Genomic DNA, 25,656 nt, shown 5'->3' on the forward strand with positions numbered 1-25,656 from the left:
TAAAAAAAATATTTTTTTTTAAAAAGAAAAGTGCTGAACATCCATGGGGCCGGAGAGCTGCGGATGTCGGAGAGCGCCGTGGGTCCCCTGCCCGGACCACGTGCGACCCTCCGCCCCGCGGGGACGGCACGGCCGGGGCTCCGCGTCCCGCAGCACCTGGTGACGCTGCCCCGGCCCCGGTCCCGGCCCCTGGCCCGGCGCGGCGGCGCGCCCGGCGCGCTCCCGCCAGCCCGCCCACCTCCACATGCACACACCCGCGGCGGGAGGAGGAGCGGCATCTTCCTCGCCGTCTTCGTTTCGCCAATTTAATTCCCTTGCATCCTCGCCCCTTTTTCTTCGTCCTTTTTTTTTTTTTAATTTTAAATTTCTTGTTATCCCTGTAATTATTTGTCGCGGTGCTCCAGCCGGCTCCCGGCGGATAGGGTGGATCGGTTTTCGTGGGATCCCCGCAGCTCCTGGGGAAGGTAGGCAGCAGCTGATGCAATCGCGGGGATGGGGCCGCGGCTCCCCGCGCACCCTTTGTCTCCGCGCCGCGCGGGCCGGAGCCCGGAGCCCTGAGCTCGCCGCGCTTTGTCCCCGCCGTCTGCGCATCCCTCTCCGCGCCCCCAAAACGTGCCTCCTCGCCCCCGAGTGCTGCGCATTCCAAACCCTAAAAATGCGCGCAGCGAGCCGGGGAGGGGCTGGGGGAGCCCGGCGGGGCGGGAGGGGACGGGGGGCCGGGGCTGGGGCCGGCCATGCGGCATATCCCCGCGGCTGGGGCGCGTTGCCGGGCCGGAGGCGGGGGGGCGGTGCTGCCCTAGCCGGCTGCTGAGGCGGGCATGGAAAAAAAACCCCAAAAGCCCAGCAGAAATAAAACAAAAACCTGGTAGTCGGCAACTACGAGCTTCTGCTTGCAGCGGGGGGAAAAAAAAAAAAGTAGTAATAGTAATAATAAATGAGTTTGCCCCAGGTGACGGCCGGGCCGCGGGTGCCGCAGCCCCCGCACGGTGCGCGGCCGCGGTGTAGCCCTGCCCGGCTGTGGAACGTTCTTGCCTTTCCCTTAAACCTGCGCTGCTGTGGGGTCAGTGCAAGTTTTACGGTATTCGGAAAATGCAGGCGCGTACGGGTGTGCGTGGTGGCCCGTAAATACATAGTAACAGCTGAGGTAGTCCGTTTTAATGAGCAAAGGCGAGAACAAAAAGGGGCCGGTGTGAATGCCCGCGTGTGCATTGGCTCAGAGGTGTGTACGTCCAGGTCGCTCTTGTGACAGGGAGTTTGTTCCATTGTTTTGCAGAGTTCGTAATGCAACCTGTAGCTAGGATGCGTCTATCTCCTTGTGAAAGAGGAGACGAGGAGGTGTGTAAACCCGTGCTTTGTTTATGTGACATTGGAAGGACTGAAATAAACCCCGGATCTGGCAACTGTTTTTATGGAAGTTGAAGCTATAGTATGCTTGTGCCACCAGCCGAACTCATCTCATGTTCTTAGGCTATTCAGCGTCCCAGACTGCTGTGGGACATTTCTACCAACCTCTAGTTCAAATTATAGATAGGAACCTGTGCTTTTGTGGTGTTTCATTCACCTTGAGGTTTGTTTGGCTTTTACACGTGCTTGAAAGGCAAAAGAACATAGAAGAGCCATTGTTCTAAAAGTAAAGTGTTTGAAAAAGATACTTTTTAGTTGATAAAATACATTCTGGAAATAAAAATAAAAACCAAGAAAGTGACTTTCTGAGTCCAACATTCTTAGATCAGAAGTAAAAACAGCTACAGGGGGAGAAAGAAACAGCATCCTTCCATCTAAGGTTTACTTCATTTGCTACCAAAATACCAACTTTGTTTTAAAAGTCTCTAAAAGGAAATTCCATCTGTTGCTGAAGGACATAGATATCAATAACTGCCCTTTTCAGGTTAGGAGCCCCTGCCGAAATGGCATTGAAATCTGCTTGCAAAACCTACCTGAAATCTAGGAACTGCCATATTGCTGGTAAGCAGAGGCCTTCTGCTGAGGCCTGATGGAAATTCACTGACTAAAATGAGATCTGCTTCACAGTCGTACTGAATGACTCCTATTTGACTTTGCCTTTTCTGAAGGTTTTTTTTTTTTTCTTTTTAAGAGGCACCATAGAGAGAGCACTTCTCTGAAGCACACTGCAGCATCCTCTGGCTTGTCACTTGAGGCTGTTTATGCTGTAGTTGGACCAACTGGGCTTTCTAGCCCAGGTGAGGACAGGAGACAGTTGTTAGTGGTGAGCGCCACACTCCACATACACCTGTGCAGAGGATTATCCTCTGAGTTGTTTGAAGCTTTTTGAAGAGTGCTGTAAAACACAGAGGATCAACTGTCCTTCATGACCAAATCCCTCTTTTTACAAAGGTTTTAGAGGATGGAAGGCGAGGCAGGGCTCTCTCCGCCTTCCTGCTTGCAGGCTGCTTGTCCTGGGTCTCTGTCCTACATTTTGTCTGTGTTTTTCTGGTTTGGGAGTTTGTTTTTTTTAGCAGGGGAAGAGTGGTGACTGAGCAGAAATAGGACTTTCCTTCCCTCTGTGCTCTCCTCTGTCTTTTTATCAACCTGCTCATTTCTGTACAAATCCATGTAGCACGTAGCATGACAATAACCACAGCTTTAAAGTTTGTATTGTGAGGACAAATGAAATGTTGTGGGAATATTTAAATATTTTAAGCCTGAATTCAGTTTCCTTTCTGGTAGGTATTTACTGCTGTGACCTTAATCCAATCCAAGAAGTTTGAGCGGCTGCTCTTGGGAAAAATCGCAGCTTTTTCATGTTTTGCAGTCAACTCTCATAATATTTGTCTAAGCTTATCAGATAAATATCACTCTGAGTCTCTTAGAGTCAAAACTGAGGTAGAGAAATTACTTGTAAACTGGGGCAGAAGGGAAGTGAGTTACATATGAACTTGTACAAAGGGTTCTTCCTTCTGTAGTACAAAATTTATTGAAATAGGAATTTCAGGGCTGCTGTTTAACCCTTACAAATACATCTGGGTAGTCTGTTTTGTTGCAGTGCCCCATAAAGTCCCACTCATACAGCATTTCCACTTTCTATGGAAGACAAGAGTTTATTTGTGGCAGTGCGTTCTGGGATCTCTTTTCAAAACCGAGACTGTTGAGAGGATTTCACAGAGAAATATAATTAGGAAAAAATGTGACTATATTCCTCTGCCAAATGCCTTTCCTAAATTGACTGGGAAGGGCTCAAAACAAAAATGTACTTAAACCCATTTTCCTTTATGGTTCATCTTTAAGTGTTTTGCTTAAAGTAATGAATCACTGGGTGAATCAGACTGAGATTTTATGGTTTCTTATTTGCCTGCCTTTGATCAGCTGAGTAGCCTGTCGAGACTTAATTTGGGACTGTGTTCTCTTTCTTTATGGCAGCATGGAAGGGCAGTGTGGAGAGTGATGGGGCAAAGCAGGAACATTTTCCTGTTGCAGCACAAGGTCACACACTACCAAGAGAAAGGTCGACAATCCACATTTGTGCTCATCGCTTCTGAGTGATATATAGCATCCTTTTCTGAGCTTCCTTCCGCTTCCTTCCTAAGTCTTCTGTCGATCCTTTCCCCCCTCCCCATCTTATCTTTTAACTGTTTCCATCCTGTGTGCTGTGGAAGCTGTGTGAGAGAGAAGAAGCCTGAAAATGAAAGGTGGTGGTTTACAACCACCAAAGAAGCAGCTGCAGCAGCTCGAAGTCCTTCCAGCTGCTGCACTGCTTTCGTCCTGGCGCTGTGTCCGATGGGCAGGACGGCTGTGTGCTGGTACCTTGTCAGTTCTCTGTGGCTCCCTGAGCCCAACTGGGGCTGGGCTACCGTGGGACCGGAGTGAACCCGCTTCCTTCCACTGCTACTGTGGCTGCAGCCTGCTGCAGAGGGGCAGAGCTGAGGAGCTGGAGGCAATGACATTTCAAGCACTGCAGCTGTTTGCTCAGTGGATGTGAGTCAGTCTTTAATTTCCAAGCTCTTTTTATCTCAGTGGCTGTTCTCTAATCTCTCCATTTTGTCCTTCCTGTAGATGAGGAGTAAATCTGGAGCTTTATGTTCCTCATGTCAGGTGTCACTAATGTGGAACGAAAAGGAGATAGTTGCTTCCCCGCCTCCCAACGTGATACTGTTTCGTATAAAGCTTATTTTTGCTTTTTGTTGTTTAAGTGAATAGTCTGTGCACAGAGTTTCAGGCTCAATGTTTCATTGTTTATATCCATGATATCTTACTGGTCATATTGGTCTACTTTGAAAGAAGTTTCAAAAGTATGAGCAAAGACGTATCACATCTTGGGCTTTGCAGGACTAAAACCAGCCGATGTGAAAATCAAGTGCTGGATTCTGATGAGTTGTAACCAACCAAGAGGAGTTCTTGGCAAAACTCCCTTTGTGAAGGAAATTGAGTTATGTTTCATCTTTTGAGTGAATTAGCTTGGATTTCATAGTTAAAAGTGCTTAGTGTGTCTTGGATATTTACAAATCCCAAGACTGACTGTGGGAAGCACACAGTGAATGAAGCTCCCCTCTGGGTGTGCAAGGGCACATTACAAAAACCATATCCAGAGATGGGCTAGATGGTGTCCAACCTGACCAATTATCCAAATACCTCTTGCATACTGGCTCAGCTTTTGGGCAGTCATGTGCTTTAAGGTGACACTTTTTGAAAGATGTAATTTACGGGACATGAAAGAAAAAAAAGTCATGTGAATTAAGACATCACCATTACCACCTAGAGTGTTGATGTTACTGTTAAAAACACAACTTCCAGCAAAGTGTTTTCTGAGAATACACCTCTTCCAGGTATGGCCCAGAAACGATTCATGCTTGAACCAGCAGAAGAAATAAGGATATACCATCTGTATAACATTTTTTTTTCAAATACAAGGGTTTTGATCCCATTACTGCTCTTGTGGAATTTAACAGTCCAGAAAACTGGAGTTGCAGGGATTTTTTTTTTTTTTTATGTTTCAGAAGGCAACAGAGAAAATTACCACAGTTCTTGGAATGTGCTTTAAAGGCTTGTGAAGGTCTCAGTGTCCTTGAAAAAAAAAACAACTTTCATTTTATCTTCTTGTGTCATCACATAGTCCTCCTGAATTCTGTGACCAGTTGTAATCTTTCCCATATTCTGCAAGGAGCACACAACAAATAAATTATCCATAAAGGGTTTTACAAGACATATCATGGAACGTTTAAAGAGAAAGCCAAGCTCCTAGGTCAGAGCACTGCTTTTTCTACTAAAGGAGGGGCTGGGTCAGCTACCAAACAAAGGCCCTTTAGGTTCCTTTTGAAGGGTCATTAACTCTTTCCTGGTTTTCTCTTAGGGTGATTCCTGCTTCAAGGAGCAGTGATTGCCCATATGAGTATAAAAGTTTGAAATAAGATCAAAATTCTAATTTCTTCTTCATGATTTACTTTGTGTGTGTCTGGAGAGAGAGGTTCTCTTTTTGGAAGGTTTAAGGATGGACAGAGTATTAGGCACAGTGACTGAAGTGATTGGGATTTCTGCAGTAACTCTTCACATGATTATTTACTACCTTTCAATGTGAATTAGGAATAAAGCTCAGTTTAGGAACTCTTGCCAACATAGCATTTTTATTTGCATTTCTTTTATGACATTTCTTGAATGAAAAGGCTGCAAAAGTACAAATATTACCATGCTGCTTCCAATATAGCTCAGTATCAACATATAGTGAATTTCTATTAGTTGAAGCAGTTTGGGTTTTTCTTCCCACAGCATTAGTGGCACCTACACCTGAGGTGGCAACTTGCTTAGTTCAGCTATCCCAGCATTCAGTCTCCCTTGGGGAGCAAAGCTATTGCAATTGTAGGGAACAGCTCAGTGAGACTTCAGACCACTCCTGTGGGTCAGGGTAAGTTGTCCTTCAGCAGTGCCAGGCTCCGCTGTAGAGGCCAAGTGACAAGCCTGGAGCGGACACTTGACTTGTAGGGAATGAAGCTGGTTGATGTGAACGCTATCATTTGGAACTGTAGATTTTATTAAGGCTCTGCGGTTTGTCACATGGGTGAATTTGAAGTTTAAAATGGGGAGGAAAGTTATATGACCACCTGTACTCCATTGACTGTGGAGGGTGCCCAGAGTGATTAGCAATGACAATGGGTTTTCTCTGTATCTTTGCAAAAAGATATAGGAATAAGATAACTGTATCTTTGCAAAAATTTTGTGATTTGCATAGTGCTTTATTCCAGGTATCACATTTATCACCCTTTCTCTCTGAATCTTCAAGGGCTTCACAAACTGAGTGTTATTGTCGCTATTATCATCTTAATTTTACAGATGGAAGTGTTAAGGGCATGTTAGTTTTTCTTTGCCAAAGATCTGTGATGAGTTCATGCCATGACAATGAAAATTTCAGTCCCCAGCCCCACCACTCTCTTCTCACCCTCCTCATGTTTTGGCACTGAGATGAAGTTTTCTCATACTTGGAAGTGCAGTGCATTATTTCACTCAATTTTTTTTTCTTTCATGGTTTTTTATTTTGGTGGTCTTTTAGTAAATCACCCTAACAAGAACCTGAGGCAGATTCAAAGATGACTGTCATGCTGCTTCAGGAACAACTTGTCTGCCTAAAAGCTGGAATCGACTGAAATGATTACTGATGCTTCAGCTTGTACTAAGATTTCACTCCATCTTATAGAATCGTAGAATGGTTTGGTTTGGAAGGGACCTTGAAGATGATCTTGTTCCAACCCCCCTGCCATGAACAAGGACACCTTCCACTACACCAGGTTGCTCAAAGCCCCATCCAGCCTGGCCTTGAACAATTCCAGGGATGGGGCATCCACATCTTCTCTGGGCAACTTGTGCCAGTGCCTCACCATCCTCACAGTAAAGCATTTCTTCATAATATCTAACTTAAACCCACTCTCTTTCAGTTTAAAGCCATTCCCCCTTGTCCTATCATTACATGCCTTTGCGGAAGTCTTCATTCAATTAATTTTCTGTAGAAGCAGAGTTTTGGTTAAAACAGACAAAGCTTGTCGCTCCTTACGAATAAAGCAGTGAGCTATGCTCCTGCCACTCTGGCCCTGCAGTGTTTCAGTGACAGAGGGCCAGAGCAGCAGCTCCTGAAGCCGGAGCCGCACGTCAGTGAGCTGTGCAGCCAGCTCTCCAGTGTGCTGTTTACCTCACATGAGTGCTAATTTCAGCACCTGCTTTTGAAACACTTCATGGAGAATTTATTAAGCACAGGCAACGTCAAGGCAGTTCTGAAAATCCTCCTGGGGCACCATGATGCAAAATGGTGCCCAGAGGAGAAGCTTCTCTGCTTGAATCTCAGATGAACATTACACAGGTTTGTAAATGCCAGGGGATACAGATCCTGGTACAGAGGTTGTAAAGTCTCTTAAAGAATATTTTATTTTAGGAATTCGTGGTCACAAGAAACTTGAGGATTCAGTGGGCTTGATCCTTACCATCTCAGCAGTTGCCGTCTCCTGTGGCTTTATCCTTTTATAAAAAGATCGTGCTTCTCTTCCAAAATAGGTAGACTATTTTATCCCTGCAGTCTCCTGAAGACTGTTCCAGAATGTCACTGCTAAAACTACCCTCTGCTTGCGAGTCTGCATTTGTTTATCAGCAGCCTAAATCAATGGTTTTAAAAATATTTTATTGTGCTAACATTTTAATACTCGAGCAGTTTTCTCCTGGTGTCTGTGGTGGAAATCTCTTCTGTAGAGGAGTTAAAAAGGACTCAGCTAACATGCCCCAAACTCTATCCTCACAACAGGCTGTACCAGGCCCTGTCAGCCACCATAACCATGTGCTTAGTTGCTCTTTCAGTGGAAAAGAACAGATCTTGCTCTACTGTTAGCCTTGAGACTGGCCTTTAAACTTTGCACCTGAAGTTTAGACAGGGTGGGCCCTTGAGGAATTGTTAGGAGCACATGTACATTTTAAAACTGCATTTCTGAGAAAGTATTTACAGGGAAGAAACTGCTCATTTGCAAAGTCCTCTTCTGCGTGGTGGAGATGTGGTATAAAACAGAAGTATTGGCTTCTGTAAACTTAATTTGAAACAGGCAGCTGTCATAACTGAACAAGTGAACTACATCCTCCTGTCTCACCCTGCAAGAGCTGGGTATGCTCGTGCCTCTTTGGTTGCATGCAAGCAGTTCGATGACTTTGAGGTAGCCCTGAGAAATTTAAAAATATTCCCAGATTAATCTGGCGTCTGAGTGTTCACCACATACCCCAAGGTGAATAGTTGTTTGGCAGTACTGCAGGAAATTCATTCACAAAATGGGAATTGAGAGAGTTGTGGTGTAGGAACTTGTTTGTGAATAGCATACTGTTGCCTCACTACCACGCTGGAGTTGTAGCTCAGCTTAGAGTGGTTGGACTCCAGAAAATATTGGTCTTTCAGTTGATTTGCATTGCTGATAAGGAAATATGTAATTGTAGCAGACTTCTCTGATCTGCCTTTGGTGTTATTCTCAGTGCTTTTATGCAACACATCTATCAAAGGAGAGTTCACTTGATCATCTAGACAGTAACTGCTTGACACAAGGTATACATTACTCTTTCTCCCATGACGCATGAGCTCAGCGATTTGGTTTTGTCTGCTTCTGTCCTTGTTCATTATAAGTTTAACCATACTCAAAGCATCATCTACACATCCATTTTACCAAAAGTGTGTTGGAATATATGTATTAGTAGAACGGGGTACTGGGATAACTCACTCCGTCTTTCCACTTAGCATCAGCATGGACACAATGTGCTTTATATTTTTAATTAAGAATGGAGAACATACAGAAGACAAACACCAAATATCAATATGTGACTTGGATAAGCAAATAATTTTTATTCCTTATTTTGTAGGCAGTTCATCTCTTTTTCCTGAAACAAACAGGCTGGGTTTGCTCACAAGTTTGTAAATAAAGTACTGTCTTCAGCAGTTGGTTGGAGGACAGGGTAAATTTGTAAGGTTGATCTCATTAAGGCATATAAGATTACTACTGTTCTGCAATGCATTGAGGTTATAACCTGAGGTCCATCTAACAATACAAAACTGCATAGTAAGGATGGTCCCTCCTTGCAGGTTTCACTGGTTTCTTCTGGTGATATTTCCTGCTGTTGGTGGTATACATCTTAGGTTTTTTTCTTGTGTTTTATTTAGGTTGCTGACACTGTGGCTGCAGTTTATTCACAAGATACCAACCAAACACTAGTATTTGAAGAACCACTTGGATAGGCACAGTTCCTCACCCAGCATGCCTTTCAAAGCTGGATTAGAACTGACTGAATTGCAGAATATGACTGTCCCTGAAGATGATAACATCAGCAATGATTCAAATGATTTCACAGAGGTGGAAAATGGCCAGATAAATAGGTGAGTATTTTTCCACTGACGTTTCCTCTGCTAAGAAACACACTGTTTAAAAACAGCATTCTAATTTTCAGTATATGTCTTGAATTATTCATTACCAAGTCATGCTTCATTTGAAGATGTAATTTGAATTTCATACGTAACATCTGTTGGGCATAGGCTGCAATAGGAGATAAAGCAAACAGAGTGGCAATTTATTCATCGTTTTGAATCTTTCAAATTAGTCTAATAAAATTCACAAATGTATAATGTAGCAAAAAGTCAACATTTTGAAATATCTACTCGCACACAGCAAGGAAGTAATAACAGTTAATACAGTGGCAGAATTCAGGGCAAATCTTCTTGTTGGCCTTTGATCCCTGATATGACAATTTTAACCTACCTGGCCACATCCATGCATCCAAGCTCCTGGAGATTTACAGCTGATGTGGTTGGAAGCAAGTGTAGTCCCAGTCCATGTTTGCAATTTGGCAAGATAAACTGGGCAGCAGTTTGCTCCCTTCAGGCAGGGATGGCAAGAAGATGGTAAAACAGAGTCTTACACCTAAGTCATATCAAGTTTCAAAAAAATGCATGAATACTGGTGAATTAGTTACAATTATTAGGCTGTTGGCTTTTTCTATAAGCAGTAGTCATTTCCAAAGAGCTGCCTTTTCCACCAGAGAGTAGCTCTCCAGCCCTTCCTGTCAGGCTCTAACAGGTGCTGAGCCTACCAGTTTGTAGCAAAGACCTGCTGGCAGACTCTGTTTGGGTTTTGTGAGCTGTAAAACAGGAAGCTTTTTTTTGATCAAACTTCCTTTTCACATATTGCAAACCAAGGTGGAGCACATTGGCCACAGCTAGTGACTGCATGGGGATCCAGCCCTTTAAAATCTTCTCTTGCCCTTTCTTCCTTTTGGCAACATCTTCTCTGGCTATCTGGGAAACTCACTTTCTACTGTTAAAACAAAACCTAGAGCTGTTTTTTCCCAAGTGCAGGTGGAGTCATGTGACTCTCACAATTGTGTGGGGGGACAGGGAGCTTGGTGACAGGTATAGGAATAAGCAGCCAGCACTGGCTATACCATTCACGTAGCAAAACCAGACAGCCATACTGTGGGATGGAGCAGGGGACCCTGGCTGGTGGTGTGGGTGAGCCCCCAGCAGGAGGGTGGCAGCCTCCCCCCATCGCCCGCCCTGGGGAAGTCCTGGGGACGTAGCCAGCAGGGCGTGTGGTGGTGTGACCACAACAGCTGCGCTGATGAAGATTAGAGCTGGTCAGGAATTTTCTGATGCAACTGCTTTGATGGAAAGTGCCAAAACAAAATGCAAACCACTTCTGTTAAAAAAAAAAAAAAAGAAAAAAAAAGAAAGGGAAGAGCACTACACAAAACCACTCCAACTTTGCCAAAACAACACAGTTCCAGTATGAACCTGCTTGCTTTCCTGCTGGTTCACGTTGGAAGGAGAGGAGCTCATGGGCTGACAGTAGTAAATTTGCTCCCTTTAACCTGCCGAGAATTTATATCCTTGAGAGAGGGAGTGGCTGTACCTGGCTGGCTGCACCTCCCCAGCACTTTGGCTGGTGTCACCAGTAACTGTTATGGGGGAAAACCTTGTTGGCACTTCATCTTTCAGTGAATGTTTATGGAGGGTGGGGAAGGAGTGTGTCATATGTGCCTGATTCTCTTCAGTCACAATGTGCTTTGTGGAGTTAAGACGTAGTAAGCATGACAAGAACTGAGTTGAATTCAGACTGCCTGCAGAAGGAAGTAGAAAAGTGGGGTGAAGGAAAGAGGGTCAGAAACTCAGAAGCAGAATTTCTGATTAATGCTCTGGCTCTTAGGGCATATGAACATATTCCACAATTTTCTATTCCTTTCTGGATAACTTTTTTTCTTCTGCAGACAATCATTTGGTTGTAGGATATAGCCCATTATAGTTCTCTATTATCCCACTGCCAGGGCTCTCATGGGACAGCTACTTACATCCCACACATGAGTATTTTGGTGTATATATCCCAGTTTGTTCATGTTCCACTCCATGTCTAAAACAAGTTTCAAGGCAGCTCGTGCTGACCACAGCTTCCAGTGCAGCAGCATGTTGGCACCAGTGCAGCCCTGTGAGCATCCCCATGTATGATGAGCAGGGGGACATATCCTGCTCTGCACCCCATGCTGAATGCATCCTGAAAGGATGTAGTTATTCCCTTTCTATAACTATCTTGGGAAACACTGTTTTTCCATGGAATAAGAGGTTAACAGGTATAGGGAATAACACATTTTGTGCTGCCTGGCACATGGTGTGAGGCCTTGTGAAACTCCAAAGTGCATCAAAATCAGTGGGACTTTTTTTGTTGATTTCACTTGAGCTTTAGATTAGATCTGTAATTTTCAACTAGCTTGCTTTTTTTGTTGTTTCAACCTGTTCCATTTTGCATACTGTATTTAATTTTGAACATTTTTTCTCCCACTGCATAATTGTTCAAGCTCAATATAGAACAGAGTTTTTAAGGGTCTTTTGGAGAAGGTATACCAGGCAGAAGCTGATTCCAAGTCTGGTTGTAAACTCCAAATAGTTCTTTATCTTGGAAAAGAATTCTGTAGTTTCCTTTGGATTTCCAGCCTTTTCCAGGCCTAAATATACAGTTGTATGTAGGGAGGGGATATTGTTTTGAAGAGGCTGTACTTAGAGGGTGGTTTCTTTGTATGCAGATGTTGAATGGAAATGCCAATCTAGAGATTTGCATCAAATTCAGACATGGGTTTGGTGATTTTTAACCGTGTCTCCTGGCTATAAAACTTTCATCTCTGCACATAACTGTAAATCGGTATTTAGATGACTTATTCCTTATCTATAACTATGACAATGCAATACTTTCAGGAAGCTGATATCTGAATGCCTGTCTTGGTTTAGAGCTACTACTAGTAAGTCATCAGCACCCCTTGTTTTGTTAACAAGGTTGTTAGTAGGTATACCAAGATCTGGTCCAAGTTTCATAGTGTAAGTCAGACCAAGCTTTCTTCTGTTCTGGCCTGCCCTGGAAATCTTTGCCACTGCTCAAGTTAGCATGCAGTTTAAGAAGCTGCCTAAGGATAAACTTCCATCATCTTAGCAGAACTAGCTTTTCCTAACAAATGTTTAAGGCATCATCAAATATCATTTTAATTTAATTATGTTTAAACATATCCAAGATAGCTAAATGGTTTCTGGCTAACTTGCTTAGCCAAAGTGATTAGGTTGGAGATATCACCTTAACCAAACATTTTTCATTGAAGTCCTTTAATAAATTAAATTTGGAAACCATAGTTTAAGATCATCCTTTTAAAATCACTTTATCAATAATACTAAGTTTCTACTTTGCACTAAATCAATCCAGGAAAATAATTAGATTAAGATATCCTTTCCAAGCCAACTGTGAGGCTTCATGCATTGCAAGGATGAGCTCATTATATCTTGGCCAGGATATTTCATTAATGTACCTGAAAAGTTTTGTATAATCTGTTCATACTCAGCTGTGATACAGGAAACACAACAGGAAAGCAGAAACATTTAAGAACAGGTTATGTCTTTTAATGATGAGTAAAGCATTTGAAATGAAGACAACAAACAGCACAAATGGATTTCATGCTTGTCAGGCTTTGATGGCACAGGCGGTCCTGCAGCTCATTGCCACAGCACCTCTCACAGTGGCCTTTGGTCCTTGGGAGGGCTGGGAGAGGCTGGCATAAACAGGCGTTTCACTTAATTTGTGTCATATTTTTAAAGGTCAAATATACAACATTCTGTGACAATGAATGGCTTGTTGTCTAAGCACATCTATTAAGCAGAGCAGATGCATGGCACAGTTTAACTAGAAATTCCAGTATTTCAACATATGTTTCCTTTCATATGCTATAGGGGAAAAAAACCACCCTGAAATGAAAAAAAAATGTTTACAGAAAGCAGTATCTTGGGAAAATTTGTTTCTGTTGAATTCATTAAAATACCTTCCCCCTTACACTTTTTTTAAAAAATTTTATTTTTATTTAATGTAAGATCAGTAATACTTTCCTTTTATGGAAAATTTGTCTGTTATATGGTATGGCTGTACCACCTCCCAAGCATTGTGCCAAAGCTATCTTCTTGTCTGGACTTGCAGGTTAAATTACCTGCAACAGCAAATGCAGCACAGGCAGACCCCACATCCCCCCACACTACATCACTGATGAACTTTCTGGGAAAGCAATCCTGGGGCTGGAAGATAGCCTAGGAAGCACCCCATAAAGAAACTGGGCTCAGTGCTGTGTAGTTCATGATTTGGGAGCACAGTAGCCACATTCTCACGTCTGACTTTGCCCTCCTGTACACATCACACAGCAGAAGTGGAGCAAAATATGCAGTGTGATTTGGTAAACATGGGGTGAATGAGGAGCCCAGCTTGTAATAGGAGATGAGAGGCTGGACAGCAAGCCCACTCCATTTCTAATGTAGAGCTAACTCAAAAGAAAGTACTTTGGATCAATTTATCAAATCAGGCTAGTTTTCTCAAAGTCCCATCCGGAAGGAAATAACATGTTTGTTGGCCACAGAAGATACCGGTTTTGCAGAAACTGTTTACTTTGTCAGAAATATTCTAATGGAAAGTCCCACGGTAGTTTTTATATTCAAACAATACTTCTCAAGTGTTGTCTTTATCGTGTATTAGTTTTTTAACAATAATTTTCATGGAACTCTAATACCAGACAGCAATAATAATAGTATCTACAAATTTGTTATTTTTGTAATTATTAAGGGGGGATTGGCTGCAGGGGGATGAGCAGAAGTGGGGAGATCAGACTAATGACTTCTGTCATAACTCTTGACAAAATCTAAAATGACACATGATCTCCATAAATGACAGAAGAAGGCAAAGTCCACAGATGTTCCCAGCAGCAGTTACAAATCCAAAAGAGATAAAGCTCTTCTCTGTGCTCCTGCCTGTACAAATTGCCTGCAGGGTGTTTCAAGAGAGAGCTGGAATGTCTTTTTCAAACTGTTCACACTCTGCTGCCTGCGTTCAAGAGATGAGCTTTAAACAGACATGAAAAAGAAAAGCACATGCTCTGAGTCAAGTTGAGATTTTATTCCATGAGGATGATATACCTACAAGGTGAGCTTTGGAAAGTTAATTTCGATCAGTTTATCTTAGAAGTGGTTGCTTTTCACTTCTTCAAACAGTGGGGGGGGGTTCAGCCATCTATTCCAACTGTGTTAGCACTGATAAATCTGACATGATGTCTATATTTTGCAGCAAATTAGTTGCTGAAGTTAGTATTCAAAAAATACGGGAGAAACCTATAGTTGTTTTTTATTGACATAAAGGAAATCAAAGCAGACCAGTGAGTAGGAGTCAAAATTGCAACAAATCCAGGAAAAAATACTACATACATTTTGCTAGCTATGCCCGGATTTAAGGGATAAACACAAAATGTTAAAGACACTAAGTCCAAGTGTGTCAGCTGTGGAAACCAAGTCAGCAGCATTATAACTGCATGATTTTGCCATAACTGTGCTAGCATATATCAGTAGTAATTAGGCCACAGCTGAGGTAGTAGGGAAGTTTGACAGAGCTCTGTCTTTACAAGTTCCCCTGAATACCACTGGATGTACTCAGATGATGTGCAGTCTTGAGTCACAGTTTGAATTAGACATCCCCAGCCAGTAGACGTTCCCAGCTGTGGGAAAGGACCAGCAGTGCTGCTGTTTGTGTCCAGTGTTGTTTGTCTGTTTTAATCTAAGAAGAGTCATCTTAATGTACCTACAGCTAAAACAGTCTCTGACACTTGGTGACAGCCCCTAGTTAGGTATGTGACATGTACAATGGCTGATGCATTAGCCAGTGCAGACTAAGAACCATCTGTGGATTAACAGAGATGCCAGGGACCTAATTGTGCATAAACCTTCAAAAGATGAAAAGCTGAAAGAATGCTTTATACAAACTAAAAAGTTTGCTGAAGAGAAGATCTGCGAGAAAATAACAGCTCATCTAAATCAGAAGTGTTGTAAATCCCAAGGATGCCACCACAGCCACAGGAGGACAGTAAGTTCCTAAATGTGGATACATCAAGGACACAAAACAAGTAAAGGGTGAAGAGAAAGAAAAGCTGTTTGTTCCATGTTTCCCTGCACAGAAGTGTTGAATTTTGCAGTATGATGAATTCAGTAGTGAGTTTTGAAAGACACTCAGTTGAAAATCTAGTAGCCCAGAACAGCGCAGGTTGCCTGGTTCAGGATGGTCTAGGCAGTGCTGACTATGTGTGACCATCCTCCTGTTCTTAACTTCAGACGTACCAACACTATGTGGCAATTTAGGGTTTTAGGGTTTTACAGTGTCACCCGACAGTGAGGGGACAGTTGGAGTCTTTTAGGGATCCTTGGCAGAATGATGATAGCAGTAAATTATAGTTACAATTAAAACTTTTTTTTTTAACAGGGTATTATGATTAGTGTAGCACAGAATTTAGTATTTGAATGGCACAGGACTTCAACAAACTGAATCAATGTAGTGCAATTTATAAGTATTATAATACAGAATTTATAGTATAACTTAAGATTTATAATCACCTGGACCCGCAGCAGATGGGGTCAAATCTTAGTACCTGATTTGTTTTATCAATGTACAATAATAATATAGGCATAAAAATCATATAAAAGAATATAAGTCACTCCCTTATTCCTTGGAGGATGCAGAGGACAGAGGGGTGTTCCTGGCCAGCAGCAGCTGCAGTCCCAAGTTCCCCACTTAGGCCCTGTAACTGCTTGATTTTACAGTCAGCGCTAGGGGTGATGTTGTGCTTCCCCTCTTCTATGAAGGGGTCATCACCACTTCCTGGTGGGCTGGGTGCCTGGGGCCTTCCAGGCTGGCAAGGAAGGAAGTAGTTGAGTTGGCGCCCAGGCGTCTTGAGGTCGATAGGGAGGGGAAGAAGAAATCTGATTGGTTTGTCTGCTTGCTTCACAGGACCTTCAGGGTGTGATAATGGGAGAAAGGAATGAATACATGACATACTTGGTCACAGAGAATGGCTGCTTGCCTTACAGAGTAGCGTTAGTTATGCTAACCCCATGAGCAGGGCTGGGAGCAGTGGGTACTCCTCATAAGCATCTCTGCAGGATACCTGGAGAAGCATTTCCTCTTAGCATCTGTGCAAACAAATTGCTTTCCCATCCACAAAATTGTTGCTGCTGCTTTACAAAATTGCCTAAAAGACCATTCTGTATATATATATACATTTATTCTGATCTTGTGCTGGTGTTACCTTTACTGATGCTCAATGTACACTGTATTAGTGGGGCATAATCTGTTATGAGTTTGACCTCTTTTCGCACACAGTTTTTATACATTGCTTATTTTGTAATCACATGCTGCTTATGGAATTAATGTGTTCACATTTTCTAAGCACTTGTTGGAAATAAATCCTCTGACTTCTTTCAGCAAGTTTATTTCAGATCGAGAAAGCAGAAGAAGTCTCACAAACAGCCACCTGGAGAAGAAGAAATGTGATGAATATGTAAGTCTCTCTCACTGTTCTGTTCCCTGTCGAAAGGAACTGCGTGTTGTGTATGAAGGGCCTTTAGATATCATCTTCAAAAGTGCTGGGCGCACAATTATAACTGTATTCAAGTTTCAGTGCCTGGGAGCAGCACTTAAATAAAACCCCAAAACAAACCCCCAAGCATTTTGGTTGGGTTGAGGCAAGGGAATCCCTCTGGCCTGTGTTGGGCAGGAAGTTGTGGTGGTTCTTTATGTCTTTACCATATATAAATTATGTGCCTAAGATGTTTCACAGGCATAGTGAAAGATGGAATTTAAAACTGAAATTGTATATGAGTTTTGTATTGCCTATAGCATTTACGTCAGTTTATAAAATCTATTGGACAGCAATCAGAATGTAGCTCTGACAGGGTTCAGCAATGCTTTTTCCTCTTTCAAACCAATTTTTATTAAGTAGTTTCCATAGGAGTTGTTACTTACATCTGATACATCACAAAACATGGAGTTTGAAGCAGAAGTGCATTTCCCTGCTGTGTTCCAAGCTGTTGCTGACACATCTGTCTTTACTTCTCCAGATCCCAGGAACTACTTCACTGGGGATGTCTGTCTTCAACCTTAGCAATGCAATTATGGGCAGTGGGATTTTGGGTCTTGCTTTTGCCTTGGCCAATACAGGAATTGTCCTTTTTCTGTAAGTATTCACATGATGAATAGCTGATCTCTGTGGAGTTTCACTGTGTTTAAAGAATGTGTGCACTGTCAGCAAGTGGAGGGATTTATAGTCCATCTGTAATGAAGTACAGCATTCAAGCCTGAAAATATTAGCTACAAGTTTCAGACATTTTTTTTCCAGTCAAATATTTTTGAGGAAAAAGCCATTACTTGTAATGCTAGGGAAAATTAACTCCATATTATTTACTACAGACCTAGATGGGGATTTTTCCTGTGCTCCGCAAGCTATGCATACATCAGAAATATTCAGTAGTAATAGCTGCAGTGGGCTAGGACCTTGTTCTTACTTATGTCACAGGATCTCCAGAGCTTTCTTCAGAGTATGGTGCAGTAAACACTCTTTTAAAAAACAAGAATATTTATATTCCTTTATAAGTTACATATAGTATTTTCATCTCACACAGTTTCTTCATTTTTTTTAGGTGAGTACTTGAGAGCCAACATAAATATAGCCAAGATTTTGGTATAGAAAAGAGTTGAGGCAGAGTACTTAACTGGCAAAAAAAAAAAAAAGGCTTTTTATAAAGGAGAATTAAATAGTTTAAAAATGAAACAGTACCCTTAAATGACTAAGACACTTATTTTGGATCTCAGTATGAGACGTTTCATTGTGAAAAGTGATTGTTAAGAAATCAGTTGGGAATTGTGTGCAGATTTCAATGATAAATGTTCATTGAGGGAAGAAATACAATAATTTACAATATTTGAGAACTATTCAACAGGGTTACTGAGTTTACAGATTGCTCTAAAGAGGTGTCATTTCTTGAATGTCGAATCTAAAAATATAAAACTTTTGTCATTTCTTAGTATATAATGTGAGCCCTGTAGAAAGTAGTGTAGATAGCCAAAGTGGTATGTATTGCCATCTGCTCTGGGATTTTGTGCCAGAATAGCTTAGATCCATGATGCTAGCTTACAATTTGCTGTGGTTGGGTAAAATCTAGAAATAATCCAAGGAATTAATCCATTTACATTAAGAATGTATGAAGTCTCATAATTGTTTGTCACTAAAATAGACTGCAAAATATCTGGATTGTAATTTACATCTTTCTTTAGCAGAGTGACTCAGTTTATTTTATTTTTGCTGCATTTTTTACCCAGTACTCCAACCCATATGTGATAGTCCACCCATGCTCTGATAAGCACATCTCTGTGGGTACAAACTGGTGGTTGCAAAAACTGCTGTAAGGAGAGAAAAAAAAAGTTATGTCTTTTCAGCCTTGTTACCTCTTCTGTGATAATAGTGTCTCAGCCAAGGAACAGCCTCAATTTCTCCTTACTGCTTTAGTTTTCTATAAGCTCATCTTCTTCTCATTCTTTCAGCAGTTTTTCATGAGAGTAAAGTGAAATGTGTTGTTCTAAAGGATGTAAAAAGGCAGTTTCTTTTAAGTGAAGTAGATCAGACCAGTGATGTGAACACCAGAGAAACTTCTTACAGTGTGTGATGGTGACTGAGCTCAACTCGAGTAGTGAGTATGTAGATCTGTACCAACACACTGTCCAAAAAACTACCAAACTGAATATAGAGATTTTATAGAGTAAATAACAGCATTATTCTCTGTGGAATAAACTGTGTGTGTTCAAAAGTGGGTAATTGTTTTTGTTAGCTTTATAATGCCTTTAGATCTGTTGGCTTTGAGATATAGCAGCCAACTGAGATCACAGGTAAGGAAACTAGCAGGACCTAATTGAGCAGGCTAGCAGAGCTTTCCCCTTTGAAGCCTGAAGATGCAGGATCCTAACATGGTGTCTGTAGTTGTGCTTGAAAGTTGAACTGCTTTAAATGTTCTTTTATCTTACAATAATCTTATAGTTAAACCTAGTCTATTAGTGTTAGATTTTTTCTTACACTCTCATTCCATACATTTTTCCCGTAAGTGTATAGTTTTGCTGTTGCTGTCACAGGTAGATCATTTCTGCTTTCACTGCATTTTGCACATGAGAAAGCACTTAAATTCATTGCCTTTGAGTAGCACAGTTCTGGAAAGTTTATCCCATATTAGCATGCACCATCCCTGAAAAGCAGGAAGCAGAGGCAGAAAAATTAAGGGAGAATTTTCAGCACTGACAAAGCAGACTCACCCTGATTTCCTTTCTCACAGCTTTTGGGCTCTCACAGTATGAAGTGCACACTACCATGAACACCTGGATCACTTCGTATCTTATATCCTTAGCATAAGACATGCAAAATAAACATGGCAATGTTTATGTCCTATTTGCATAACTTAGTGCCATAACAAAGCATCATAGTGTCTAGGCAAAACTACTGCGGTAGGAACTCAGAGGAGCTTAATCCCAGCATTGGTGATAAGTACAGCCTAGACCAAAAGAGACTATAATTTCCTGTATGCCAAAGGAGAGAAAACTTTGCTGCCAAAAGATGGCACAAAAAGTTTCAGAAGTTAGAGATGAGCCAAGCCACCTAGGAATTGCAAGAGCAGTTGTTGCTGCTTGTGGTTTCATCCTGGAGAGCCAGGTCCAAGAGTGATGGATCATGTTGCTGAGACATGTAGGCCAGCCATGCAGAAGGTGCCTTCAGCCTGCATTTAGTCCAGCACTGCATATGATCTGAAAAACCCTGCTGAGGCAGAGGAGCTTGTTAGATGAGGTATAGATTGAGACTACAGCTGAAGTTTCACACTGCTTCCTGCAGCCAATTCTGCTAGTTTTGGCTGAAAGGACTCATGAAGCTGCAGCCTAACTCCTCCAGAGGTTTAGGGCAGCTGGCAGACCAGCCCTCTAGGAGGCTGTAGGGTAGCAAACCCCATGCTCTTTTTTCCTCTGCACCCAATACCTTATGAGGGTTCAGAACTGCTCTGTGAAATAATTCAGGTGACTTCATGAGCCTCACAGCTCTTCTAGCCCCAAATCCTGGGACTTCACAGCAGGCTGGGCACAGCATAGAATTCAGCTGACCTGGTAAATGTGGTATCTGGGAGAAAACAGCAGTGGCATCACAGGAACAGTTTGTTCTTCCCAACACTGTATCAGTCCTCTGGCCTAAACTGTTTATTCTTTTGCAGGGAAGTGACTTTTGCATCTGCCATTTGCTTGCACAGCTACCAGCACTTCTTTAAAAGCAGGCAAAACAAAGAGTAGGGGAGTGCTTTTGGGACTGTAGTGCAAGTTCCCTGTTTCTGTTTTGAATTTGTGCAGAGTGAGTGGCATGGACAGTTTCATTCCTTTCCAAGGGGTGGTTCTGGCACAAATATTCCTGTCCATACCACAGTCCTAACACAAACAAGTTTTTCATACAGTGCTAATGAAAATGCCAAGTGTCTGTAAGAATCCTATGGGGAGCTAAAGACAACAGATCAGATAAATACCTGGCTGCTCGGGAGTGTTATTTTTTCCGCTGCAAAGGCTCTGTGAGCTCAGCGCTTGAAAAACAGGAGCTTTTAATATTAAGACAGACTGGATGCTGGCATGCAAAGCTGGAGCCATTTGGGGCTGGGATTGAGTCAGCCCCAGCAGCTGAGCACAGGGGCTGAGCGCGGTGTCTGCAGGCAGACAGGGGCGGAACAGCTCAGCAGGGAACCCGGGCAGGAGGAGGGCTTAGCAAATCTGTAAAAAATGGAGCAGAGTGACCTCAGCCAGTACAATCTCCCTTCCCTTCTCCACCTTCTCAAGGCGAAACAGCCTTGGGGCTGTACAAAGAATGCGTTGTTATTGTCAACCATCATTCTTTCTTGGCAAAAGAACAGTTCCTTCTATCACCTCTTTATGTTTCTCCCTGCTCCTCTGGCCCCAAGGAACTTGTGGGTCATTATTTGGCACTAAAGTATTTCCAGTCTAAACTAATAAAAAAGTGACGGGAGGAGGCTTCTCGTCCTGTTCTTTCTATATATTCATATGAAAAAGATGTGTTGCTGCCTATCTATGGCAGCAGTTTGTTTTCTGTTAAATTTTAGTCTTGTTTTCCTTGGTGTCCGGAGGGTAGTTGTCATAATAAAGAGAGGAATTGCCAACAGATTGTCGGAATGCTTTTCACACACATCATGAAAACATCATCAGGTCTTTGTGTGTCAGTGTTGGAGGGGAAGGCACACATGGTGTTTGACTTAAAGACATTGAGCAATGAGAAAATGTGCTTTTATGCACTTAGCCCCCAGCACTGACTAATTATCATTTGTGCCAGCAAGTTCCCTACACAAACAGTTTGGTCACTACTTCCTGCAATTCTTCTATGTGAAGTTAAATTATGGATCATGTCAGACCAGGACTGACATCAGTGAGGGAACAATAGCCCCCACCTGGACAAAGTATAAGCCTTTGGTTGCTGCCTTTATTCCCAAGGGAGGGCAGTTAAGCCTTAACTTCCCTCTCCTTGGGCACTGTGAGGCACATAAAAAGCAATTTGGGCATGTTACCCTTTGGAGATAACATATGAAACGTGTCCTGGGAAAAGATGTTTCTATTTGTTATGGGAGTCCTTAAATACGGGACTTTTCTCAATTTTTACTCTGCTTCCAGAATAAAAAAGTTTAGAGTGCATGTTGAACGACATACCTAGCTCATTTGTGCTCTGATTAAATCTTCATTTCTGTCTGATAAGAGATCTTTACTCTTGCTTTTTTCAATATGGGGAGGTGTAACTCAGCTGCACTCTGTGGCTCCGCTAAGTTTTATTTGGTTGAATCCCTCTACATGTGGGATCTTCTACCTCCATGGTGGAACTGCAAACAGCATGTGAATCACATGTATTTTAGGGCTTTTTGCATGGTCAGAAGAATAAAAAAATTGTCTTGGAGTCAATAGGAATATGACCTGACATGAAATATTGAAATGTTAGACTTCATCTCTTATGGTAAGCTTTATTTTCCATTCTTTTGTAGGCTGCTTTTGATTTCAGTCACGCTGCTGTCTATTTATTCAATACATCTCCTGTTGGTGTGTTCAAAGGAAACAGGTAATCTAAGATGTTTTACCATTTCAGTAGAATCATAAAAACCAAGAGGTAAAAAGTGTTCAAATGAAGCCAGGTGCTTTGTGTAAGGTGGAGTTTTTGTCACTTTGCTGACATGATAGGAAGACCTGACAAATTTGGGTCAAAAGCCCAGAATTAACAAGAATTTATGTCATGACAATGGAGAAGAGCACTATATCACTATAAAGAAAAAAACTTATGACAAAGAGTGAATCCTGCTGCCTGGAAATGTTGTCTTCAGTGAGCTAGAAGGAACAGCTCGTATAGTTTCTTTGCATTAAAAAGTGAATTACAAATGAAACATAGCGAACCTTCGCCAGTGATGAAGAATGCATGAAAATACAGTTTGTCCTTAATGGTTAGTGTGAAATTCCTGATAGCCTTTGTGGTGTAGTAGTAGTTTTCCTAGAATAAAATAGAAGGGAACAGTTCCTTCACAGAGAGAAGCGTATTTGTAACACAGATACACTAAACACAGAAATGAGGAGTTACCTACAATGTTAAATGTCACTGTGCTCTGAAGTCCGAGAGTCTCTTTCCTTGTAAACAATCTCTGAAGCCATATTTTTAAAATTATCTGTGCACGAGAACACTATAATATATAAATACGCAATTTAATCACACGAGTTACTGTTCTAGCGTGTATAATGTCACCAATTGCCTATTTAAATTCAATGTGGACACATTTGTGCCGTGTTAGTTCCCAAAATCTGAGCCGTATTTTCTATGTTGCTGGTACATTTAAGCTCAGACTTATTTTTTATATAAGCTTCAAAGCAGAAATGCCAGCTGTAAGGAAATATAGAGAAAACCAAACAATGGAATGCATTTTAAAAATCATCTGCCCAGTGTAACATCTGCAGTATTTCTCTTTTGGTTCTAATGTATCTCATGATCTTCACAATGCCCAGTCTTTTTCTCAGCCTAATTCACAGACAAGGAAAAAAACCATTTAACAGAAACACAAACCAATTAATAGGGGAGTTTCTTAAGCTTGATGGTTACTTAAAAAGAAATCTTAGTTATAATTTACACCTTTCTCTGGTTTTACCAAAACTATACCACACTGAGAACTCACAAGTTAGGGCTTTGTCATTAGAAGTTGTAAATGATCCTGTTAAACAGTGGCTGTCCTCATTTGGATCGTTCAGGGAAAGCAAGCGGAATTGCATAATGGCAGTTCTGTGTCTGTGATAACCAGGCTGCCAGTGGTGACTTGTGGGTCCTGCTGTACTGGGTTTTGGAGGCTTTCTATGTCATTCTCATTGCAGACGCAAATCTATGCCAGGATGGGGATACCAGAAGGAAATGTCACTGGGGGTATAGACAGACTCATTAAAGGAGTGCAATAGTCTAATTAAGAGCTTCCATTTCAAAAGTGACTGGTAACCAATGATAATATTTATAGAAGTCAAGAAAACATATAAGTTTCAGCCCTAGAAATTACAAGAGAGCTCCCTATTTACTTGCAAAGGGCAGTTTGGGCTGCACAGATGGCTGGTTAGCTGAAAAGAAATCATAAGTGTTTCAACTCAGCAGCTTTCAATGGTGTATTTGTTACCTTTCTCCTCTTTTCTTTTATGCAGGGTGCATGGTGTATGAAAAGCTTGGTGAGCAGATCTTTGGTACCCCAGGCAAAATGATTGTCTTTGGCTCTACATCTCTTCAGAACGTTGGAGGTAAAGGAAATGAGGAATATTAGAAAACAAAGCCCAGGAATATCTCAGTAATGTTACAGCTACCAACCAGTCAGGTTCCTCCTTCTCCCCACGACATCTTGGGATCTTCATGCTCCTCAAGATAGCTGTGGCCAACACTTTGCATGCAGCGTTTTGAAAATGCTGTAGTTTTACAGTCAGTCATACTTCAGGGTCTTCTGTCATCAGACATCACTGTGGGAGAAGGTTCAGGATGCTTCTCAGTACTTGTTCCACAAAATACTTTATCCATTTTCTAAACTGATCTTCTTCTTCCTCCAGCAATGTTGAGCTATCTCTTCATAGTCAAAAATGAACTGCCTTCTGCCATAAAGTTTCTAATGGGAAAAGAAGAAACTTTTTCGTAAGTTGAATTAATTTTGATGCTTAGACTGTAGAATTTAACATTGCGTAGTTAAGTTTAAGCATATGTTTACAAAAGCTCTTAAATATTGAATATCCTTTAGGTTTGTCAAAGTAGATTTTCACAGGAGTCTCTCAGGGGGTTCATAAAAACCAAGACAGTTTTGGGAAGGAAAAGATGGATAGGAAATGCAGGTTAGTTAGCTGCTAGTTTTGCACACTAGATTTTTATGAAGAATGGTGATTTATACAAAGCTCTTATCATAGAATCCAATATTTTATAGTGTTAGGCAACACTTGAAAATATTGGGAGCAATGCAAGTTAAAGATATTATGTGTTTCCCTGCATTCTCAGCATCTTGCAGAATTTTGTCCCTGGAACATTGTCTGTAGTGTGAAATTCTTCAATACTAGCATATGACAACTGCAGAATATTATACTTAGACTTCTGCCACTTAATCATTCCTTGAATTTACCAGTTTCTTTAATAGCGGGATGACATTGTTTTATAGTGGTAAATATCCCTCACACTAGGTTATATGGTGTGCTGTAGTGCACAAGAAAGTGGTAGAGACTCCATTCCTCCTCGGGCTATCATACTAAACTGGACCAAGCAATAGAAATAGGTCATCAGAACATCGCTAACACTGTCCTTTCTCCTCTTTCTTGCTTTCCAGCAGTATTCAAAGCACTTTGCTAGAGGAGATATAGTCTTGAACTGGCCAGTGCATGCCAGCCCTCAGGAGCCTGGTTTGCCACTCCAGTCAAATGCCTGGGTGGTTTCCCAAATGAATTGTGGTGCCCCTCCCTGCTCCACTGTGCCGTATGTGTGACCCTTTGCACAATCTTTTGTCGTCCTGACACAGTGGCTTATATCAGGTCACACAGGTGGTTGTTCTGCCTCTCAGTCCCACTCACTGATCCCAGCAGTAGGGTGATGTTTCGACTAGTGACTATGAAAATCTGCCATACCTGAGTCAGACCAGTGCCCTGTTTCGAGGACTGGATACTTTAAGAGTCCACAAAGTTGAGATGTGACCCCTTCTCTCCTTTCGTAGGAGCTTGTAGGGTAAAAAGACCAAAGATAGTTCTATAACTACAACAGTCAAAGAGG

At 41.8% G+C, this 25,656-nt stretch overlaps 1 protein-coding gene across 2 annotated transcripts in view; it reads left to right on the top strand.

Moving 5' to 3' along the window:
- Nucleotides 1-236: 236 nt before the first annotated feature.
- SLC38A1 (solute carrier family 38 member 1) overlaps nucleotides 237-25,656 on the top strand; it is a 42,025-nt gene continuing 16,605 nt past the window's right edge. For both annotated transcript variants that reach the window (XR_003530273.1, XM_027659066.1), the window contains exons 1-7: nucleotides 237-464; nucleotides 9,122-9,334; nucleotides 16,764-16,839; nucleotides 17,399-17,514; nucleotides 22,391-22,464; nucleotides 24,069-24,161; nucleotides 24,462-24,543. Coding sequence is in view for 1 of the 2 variants with exons in the window: in XM_027659066.1 (XP_027514867.1) it covers nucleotides 9,216-9,334; nucleotides 16,764-16,839; nucleotides 17,399-17,514; nucleotides 22,391-22,464; nucleotides 24,069-24,161; nucleotides 24,462-24,543 (560 nt within the window). In the remaining variant the exon portion in view is untranslated. The remainder of the gene's footprint in view (nucleotides 465-9,121; nucleotides 9,335-16,763; nucleotides 16,840-17,398; nucleotides 17,515-22,390; nucleotides 22,465-24,068; nucleotides 24,162-24,461; nucleotides 24,544-25,656) is intronic.

The sequence above is a fragment of the Corapipo altera genome, unplaced genomic scaffold, assembly GCF_003945725.1.
Source record: "Corapipo altera isolate COAL_440 unplaced genomic scaffold, ASM394572v1 1, whole genome shotgun sequence".
In the NCBI taxonomy this organism is placed as follows: Eukaryota; Metazoa; Chordata; class Aves; order Passeriformes; family Pipridae; genus Corapipo; species Corapipo altera.